The sequence below is a fragment of the Medicago truncatula genome, chromosome 1, assembly GCF_003473485.1.
Source record: "Medicago truncatula cultivar Jemalong A17 chromosome 1, MtrunA17r5.0-ANR, whole genome shotgun sequence".
Taxonomy (NCBI): Eukaryota; Viridiplantae; Streptophyta; class Magnoliopsida; order Fabales; family Fabaceae; genus Medicago; species Medicago truncatula.
The window spans coordinates 29,639,530-29,646,940 of NC_053042.1; the positions used below are offsets into that span (position 1 = coordinate 29,639,530).

At 34.3% G+C, this 7,411-nt stretch overlaps 1 protein-coding gene and 1 long non-coding RNA gene across 2 annotated transcripts; both read left to right on the plus strand.

Moving 5' to 3' along the window:
* The first annotated feature begins 3,311 nt into the window (after window positions 1-3,311).
* On the plus strand, window positions 3,312-5,896 carry LOC112418593 (protein FAR1-RELATED SEQUENCE 5-like). The gene is made up of 3 exons (XM_039830740.1): window positions 3,312-3,626; window positions 4,302-5,740; window positions 5,887-5,896. Exons 1-3 carry the CDS (start codon window positions 3,588-3,590, stop codon window positions 5,894-5,896), a joined length of 1,488 nt encoding a protein of 495 aa, XP_039686674.1. The 5' UTR covers window positions 3,312-3,587.
* A 12-nt stretch (window positions 5,897-5,908) lies between these two features.
* LOC120576215 (uncharacterized) lies at window positions 5,909-6,737 on the plus strand. Its single transcript, XR_005642292.1, has 2 exons — window positions 5,909-6,454; window positions 6,558-6,737. It is a non-coding gene; the product is annotated as an uncharacterized lncRNA (long non-coding RNA).
* The last annotated feature ends 674 nt before the right edge of the window (window positions 6,738-7,411 follow it).

Consider the following 7,411-nt stretch of genomic DNA (forward strand, 5'->3'; position numbering starts at 1 on the left):
TACACAAAGATTCAAGGGGATTAGATCTTCGAACATAGAAAATAAGATTTCTCGGAGTAGAAGTTCAAGGGATTGCTTGGAAGCTTGATACTCAAAGATCTTGTGGTGTCCCCATGCTTTAGGAAAAGCCATCTGAAATCAAGATTGTACTAACAAGGTGTTGAGATGCATGACTTGAGATTGGCAAGCTCAAAACCTTAACACCATTGGAATCACCGCTCTTTTTGGCAAGCTCAAAGAGCATGAGCATGACATCTTAAGATTGAAAGTTAGTGAGGAAGATTTCAAGAAAAAGGAAAGAAAAAAAAAAAAGGCTATTGCGTTCAAAGCCTCCTCGGGCTAAACACTTAGTGCATGAGGATAATGATATCGATGAAGAACCCATTGAGGATAAGGAGATGGAATTATTTGTGCACCGATACTATAGATACCTTGAGAAAATTAGCAAGTGTACTAACTTATATCGAAGTAATAAAATTTATAAGATTCGTATCCACATGGACTGTTTCAACTTCTACTCAGGAATGTCATTATTATTAAGGATGTTTGTAAAATAGGGGTGCACTGAGGCAAATGATTTGATTTGCAAATGTAAATAAAATGGTTAAGGAAAAATTGGTTTAAGAAATAATATGGAGAGATGACTAGGTAAATCAATTCATCTTTTCATCACTCATTAGCAACTTGTTTCTTAAGTTTATGAATGCTATAAAGTGTAAGACAAATTAACAAAATAGCTTAGGTCAATCCCTTGATCAAAAGCCCTCTTTCCTGATTATAATTCTCTAATCCTTTAGGTGAACCTATATTCATTCAAGGTTTAAACAAGTTAATTTAAAAGTCACAACTAACAACGTTCCATCCCTAGATTGTCCGTTAGATTGAACAATATAAACATGTCAGAGTTACACGCTAGTGTCAGTAGTCATATATACTCTAAAATCATTTATATTGGGTCAGAAACATAAAAGCATTAAGAACAATTTATACTGAATAAACTAGAATGACATTCATAAAGATTAAGAGTTACATGTTACATTATACTGAGCTAGAACAAAATCATCTCTTGACCTAATCAGAAAGGATCTAGCTACTCATGGCTAAAGCACAAATAACTAATGTAAAAGAAAAATTCATTACATGAACTTGGTAACCGGATATGATTTTTGATGGTGTCCCACCTTCTCTCCAGATCTCCAGCTCCAAAAGTCAGTTTCTTTCTTAAAAATTTCCAACCCTTGGCTCAGAACGTAACTTCCCGTTTATAGGAAAATTCTAAGAAATGCCAAAATCGTATTCCGATGCTGTAAATCGGAGCACAATTGCTTCATTAAACTCAGATCCCAGCTGGAGCGTCTGCCAAATCGTAGCCCGATTTGGTTCCATCGGAACACGACTTTTTACGAGACAAAAAGTCTCAAACTTGCAGTAAAATCGTAGCCCGGTGCTCATAAATCAAAGCACGATTTCTTCTTTGCTTGCAAACATCAAATGTGTCATTGGTAGCTTCTAACTCATGCATAATCACCTGAACTCAGCTCAAAAGTACATAAAAACTATAACAAAAGTGCTATATGACCTAGTGTCATCAGTCCACTTAGAGAGTAGGCAAAGAAATGAAGCCTCCTTTCGGACTCTGAAATTCATGTTGGGTTAATGGTGTTGAAAGCTTCTAAAAATTGTGTTAGATGAGCATTACAATCTTCAATTTCCCTACCTGGGAATTGGTTCTCCGTTAGAGATCCGAGAACTAAGTGTTTGATGTCAAAGAGGACATGGTTCATTGGTTGGAACCCTTGGGCGACTTCATCGATGTTGTCGAGTCTCCTGCAATCTCCAAGTGCTATGCGTTTCGGTTCTCCCATCTCTTCGTTAGAGGATAAGTCACTAAAACTTGAAAGTGGAACAGTTGTTGCTTCTCTTGCTTCTCATATTGCTTTCCGAATAGCTATCTCGATTTTATCAAAATCGGAGTCGAATTGTAAGGTACGTAAATCTGCACCACGCATAAAACAACTCGCAAAAGATTTAAGACTAACAACAATATTTTTTGTGTTTTTGGAAATAAGATAAAATAAAAACAAACTAAATAAAACTAACCTAGAAATAACAAAAATAAAAGCAACCTAATCTAAAAGATAAAAACTAATCCTAATCCTAAAAGATAAACCTAGCCTAGGAACTAACCTTAATTTTTTGGATCTAACCTAAAACTAAAAATAGAAAAACAAACTAACCCTAAAAAAAGAATTTTGTTTTAAAGAAAAAATATAAAAATAAAACATAAATTAAATACTTACCTAACCTAAGCTAATTATTCACAAAATAAATTCTACCGATTACCTTGTCGAAATATCAACAATCCCTGGCAGCGAAACCAAAAAATTGATTGTATATTCCGTGAATTGGCAAGTGCACCAAATCATATCAAGTAATAAAGTAGTAAGTTAATCATCTCGATAGGGATTGTCGTTCAACTCGGTAATTAGCGAAATCTATTTAGTAAGCAAATAAAATAAAAGATTTGAAGGTGGTTATAGGGTTTTAATTGTCATGTCCAATGCGAGATTAAGTTTTTCTAATTCAGAAGTTTAACGGTGATTAGGAAACCTTGAATCCCCCTCTGTGTTTGTTGGAAAGTAAAACAAGAAATCATTAGTTTATAATTGGCCTTAAGTTTAGATTTACAAAGTAGAACATACCCTAATTGAGAAATCAGAAAAATGGAAATATACAAATTAACTCAGACTTTAGATTATAAACTCGAAAAAAAAACTTTATCAATAGAATTCAACAAATAAGAAGGGGTTCATCGTGGAACCTTAATCAAAGAGGTTTAGTTGCTAAAGGAAACCAACATCATTAAAAACAAAATAGAAAACATATCCTAGAGAGAACAAGAGGAGGATGGAGATCATCTGCCTTGAAGCTCATGATGCTTGACCCTTGTCTTGTACTGCTAGCTTTATGAATGAATTAAAAATTGTGCAAGGGTCTCTATTTACAGTGCATGCTTACTTATGGGTTCAAAGTGTGAAAATAGGGTTTTTTTCCACCAAAAAATGGCTTGTGAAACAAGAAAACGACACTACATGTCTGTGTCCATGTTTGAGGTGCGTGGTCTGATGCACAGGGGCATATGGGGCTTCCCCTCCTGCATGAATTCTACGATTTTCGAACCTTTTTCAATCGTTCTTCCGTCTTGCAATGCCTTGGAACTTCAAATGATTTTTCTTCACTTTGTATTGTCTTTAAATATTTTATAAGAACCATTGAACTTCAAATATATATATATATATATAGAGGGCATTTCAAATAAGAGGAGTTTTAAAATGAGAGGATAAGAGGATGAAACAGTGGCCATTGGATTAATTAGATGGCTGTGATTAAAAGAAATGGTTTAATGACTCACGTGACTCCTTCTCCCCAATTTTCCAATTTTCCAAAACGCGCGTTGCTTGCTTTCTCTCCATATTTTGTTGACGTTCTTTCTTCTTCTCATCACTGACCTTCTCACTTCTCTCCAACCATGGACAAAGATACATCAATTTGAATACTAAAACTTGCACTTACGTTCAACAATCATTATGGACAAAGATTCATCAACTTGTTTTCAAATTCCTCAGGTATATTATAATTAGTTTGGATCCTAAGAGATAGTTTTTTTTTTCTTTCTATTTTCTTGTTGTCGTTGCTCTCTATACTCCAATACTGGTTCTATTACTTGTTGTCGTTGTTGTCTATAGTAGTTTTATTACTTGTTGCACTGACCTTCTTTCTATTTTCTAGTTGTCGTTGCTATCAATTTGATTATTTTTTCTGTTTTGTTCTTTTTTATTGGCTGCACCGTTGTGGTATTTACTTGTTTTATTTTTCTTTCTGTTTACTTGAGAAATAAGCTCAGTAGGTTCCATGATTTTCTTTGTTTGGAATGCTTATCAGAAAGAGTGTTAGTGTTATATTAATGTAATGTAGAAGATCTCTACACTTGTTTTTAGTACTTGATAGTATTCCATCTATTTATAGTCGACAAAGAGGAATAAGAATGTAGGTACTATATAATAGGGAGTGACTTCATAATTGCCAATAATTACCATCTGACACAGGTATGGGACCACTTCAGCCTGAAGAGGAGCCAGTTTATGTAGTTAGTTTTTTAGAATTAATAATAGAAACATTACTTAGTAACTCTCTGTTTTCTTCTTTTTTGGGACCATTTTTGTTGGCTGCAGAGTTGTGTTCATTTTAGGAATACACACTCTTTGTTTATTCTTTGTTTGACTTTTTATTGTTAATTCTAGGAATATGAATGTGAGCCAAATTTTGACGATGAATTAAAGCCTAAGATTGGACAAGTATTTGATACATTAGATGAAGGTAAAAAATTTTATGAAAAATACGCACTCTCTGTCGGATTTAGTGTGCGTTCAGCATCATCGACTATAGATAAAAAAGGCGTGAAGCGTTGGAAGTATTTTGTTTGCTCGAAAGAGGGTTATTTGGCAAAGAAGAAGGATGATAAGGAGGAAAGTGAATCTACTGTCAAGGCTAGAAGAAGAAGGGCTTTAACAAGAGAAGGATGCAATGCAAATGTTGGTTTCAAATGGGTAGGGGAAAGTAAGTACGAGATAGCTCGATTTCATGAAAGCCATACCCATCCACTTGCTTCACCTATGAAGAGACCGTTTCTAAGGACTGCAAGGAAGGTTAATCCATTTCACAAAAGCTTATTACATGCATGTAGTAGAGCAAATATTGGACCTTCAAAAGCTTTCCACTTATTAAAAGAACAGTGTGGGGGTTATGAAAATGTTGGATGCACGCAGAGAGATCTTCAAAACTATTCCAGAGATTTAAAGTCTTTGAATAAAGATTCTGATGCACATGTTTTGATAGATTACTTTAGAAGAAAGCAAGAAGTTAATCCATCCTTTTATTATGCATATGAGGTAGGTGAAGAAGGCCGGCTGAAGCATGTTTTCTGGGCAGATGGTATTTGTAGGAAAAATTATTCCTTATTTGGGGATGTGGTTTCATTTGATACTACATATGAAACAAATATGTATCATTTAATTTTTGCACCTTTCACCGGGATAAACCATCATCGACAATCTATTACGTTCGGAGTAGGACTTATAACAAATGAGAAAAGTGATTCATTCGTATGGTTGTTTGAAAAGTTTTTGGAAGCAATGGGTGGACATAAGCCAACTCTTATAATAACCGATCAAGATCCTTCCATGAAAGTGGCTATAGAAAAGATTTTTGATACTTCTACTCATAGATTGTGCATGTGGCATATCATGAAAAAAGTTTCTGAAAAAGTAGGTGTGTCCATGAATGATGATGATGAGTTCAACAAAAGTTTCAAGTCATGTGTTTGGGGTTCAGAGACACCAAATGAGTTTGAAGAGACTTGGGCATTTTTTATGACAAGGTTCGAGTTAGAAAAGAATAAGTGGTTGTTACATATGTTTGAAATTCGAAGGATGTGGATCCCAGCATACTTCAAAGACACTTTTATGGCTGGGATATTGAGAACAACATCAAGATCAGAAAGTGAGAATTCTTTTTATGGTAATTTCCTGAATCCTAATGTTAACTTGGTTGAATTTTGGATGAGGTTTGATTCAGCAATAGAAGCGCAACGACAGAAGGAGTTACTGGCTGATAATAACTCTATTCATTCTAAACCAAAACTAAAGTTGGAACGTGGTATAGAGAGGCATGCAAGAGATGTGTATACTCGTGAGAACTTTTATATATTTCAACATGAATTATGGATTGCATGCGTGGATTGTGGGATTGAAAATAAGAAAGATGGAGATGGGATGGAAATATTTCATATATATGATAATAGTGAGACCAATGGTAAACTTCGAGAAGTGGCGTATAACTTGTCCGATCACAATGCAAATTGCTCATGCAAAGTGTTTCAGGCTGAAGGAATACCTTGTAGACACATACTTTGTGTTTTAAAGGGAAAAAAATTCAATGAAATACCAAGTAAGCACATTGTGAATAGGTGGACTAAGTTTGCAAATAGAACACCTATTTTTGACATAGCTGACAATGTTTTGGAGGAAGATAGCAAACTAATTTCTGATGTGTGGAGTCACTTACATAGCTGTGTGGAGAAGGCTGGCAAAGATAAGGGAAAATTGCTTCTGTTGTTAAATGGGGCTGTTAACATGGAAAAACAATTGGACGAGTTTGAAGGGAGTTCTAAGAGAAACAGGACAGATGATTTGATTATTGGGTCCAATATTCCTGAGGAAGTAGAAATCCTTCCACCAAATTTTGCAAAGACTAAAGGTAGTGGGAAAAGAATCAAAGGTGGCAAAGAGAAGGCTATTGAACAACAACAAAAAAAGGCAAGACTTTGTAGGTTATGCGGTGAGTATGTGCATCATGACAGCCGCAATTGTCCCCAAAGATCATCTCCATAATTTTGGTAAGAAAACCCTTTTTGTGCTCATGTTTATGGTGTACTTATTTTGATCTTTTTGTGCAAATGTTTATGGTGTAAATTTTTACTTGATGTTTTTTGTTTTTAGGATTGGAAGAATGGCATAGAAGAAGGAAGAAGGAAGTTAGACAAACAAGATGAATAACATAGAAGAATGAATGTCATATTTTGATTTGAAAGTTCTGTTTTGTATCAGTAACTTAAGTTCTGTTTTGTATCAGTACTTGTTTTGATTTGATATCAGTACTCCTATTATTGCTTGGTTCAATTTTCTTGTTTTTTTGTTTCTGTTTTGTTCTTTTTTGCTGGCTGCAGCATTGTGCCAAATTTTAGGCTATCAGTACTCGTGAATTGAGTTATTTGGCTATGCATCATTGTAGCAAATATCACTCCTATTATTGTGCCTGACTTCCTCATTATAAGCAACAACATATATGTATTCCCTGACTAAGAAAAGTATATTTATGGGCAACAACATATATGCCTATTTTTGTGCCAAAGTAGTTATCAGTCATGTAGCCAAGTAGTAACAAAATAGTTCTTGGTAATAATGTGTTTTAGTCAATTTTTAATTCAAAATAAAACCTAAAATCTGAATCTGAATGATATTAAGTTTCTAAGCTTTCGATGATTTGTTTTGATACTTTTACTATCATTTTTGTTTCATTAACTAGATTGAAGATATATCTTCTTTTTTTTTTTAAATTGAAGGTATACCATTTTTGTTGTGCTCTCTGTCATGTAGGTATTTCCCTGAATGGAACAAAGTATATTTATGGGCTTGGATTATAAATAAGAGTTTGTTGCTTGTTAAAAAAAACAAACAAACGATCAATTTGCTCCAAATGTATTCTTTGATGTAAAACCAATTCATCATAGCACATGTAAGGCTCATAGCAGCAACAAGAATACACATACGACATATCACCATGAGTTTTTGAA

What these genes read in the sequence shown, in the direction of transcription:
- LOC112418593 (XM_039830740.1), top strand. Translation starts at nt 3,588, where the DNA reads ATGGACAAAGATTCATCAACTTGTTTTCAAATTCCTCAG. An exon ending in CTTGTTTTCAAATTCCTCAG is followed by an intron (nt 3,627 to 4,301) that starts GTATATTATAAT and finishes TGTTAATTCTAG; the next exon opens with GAATATGAATGTGAGCCAAA.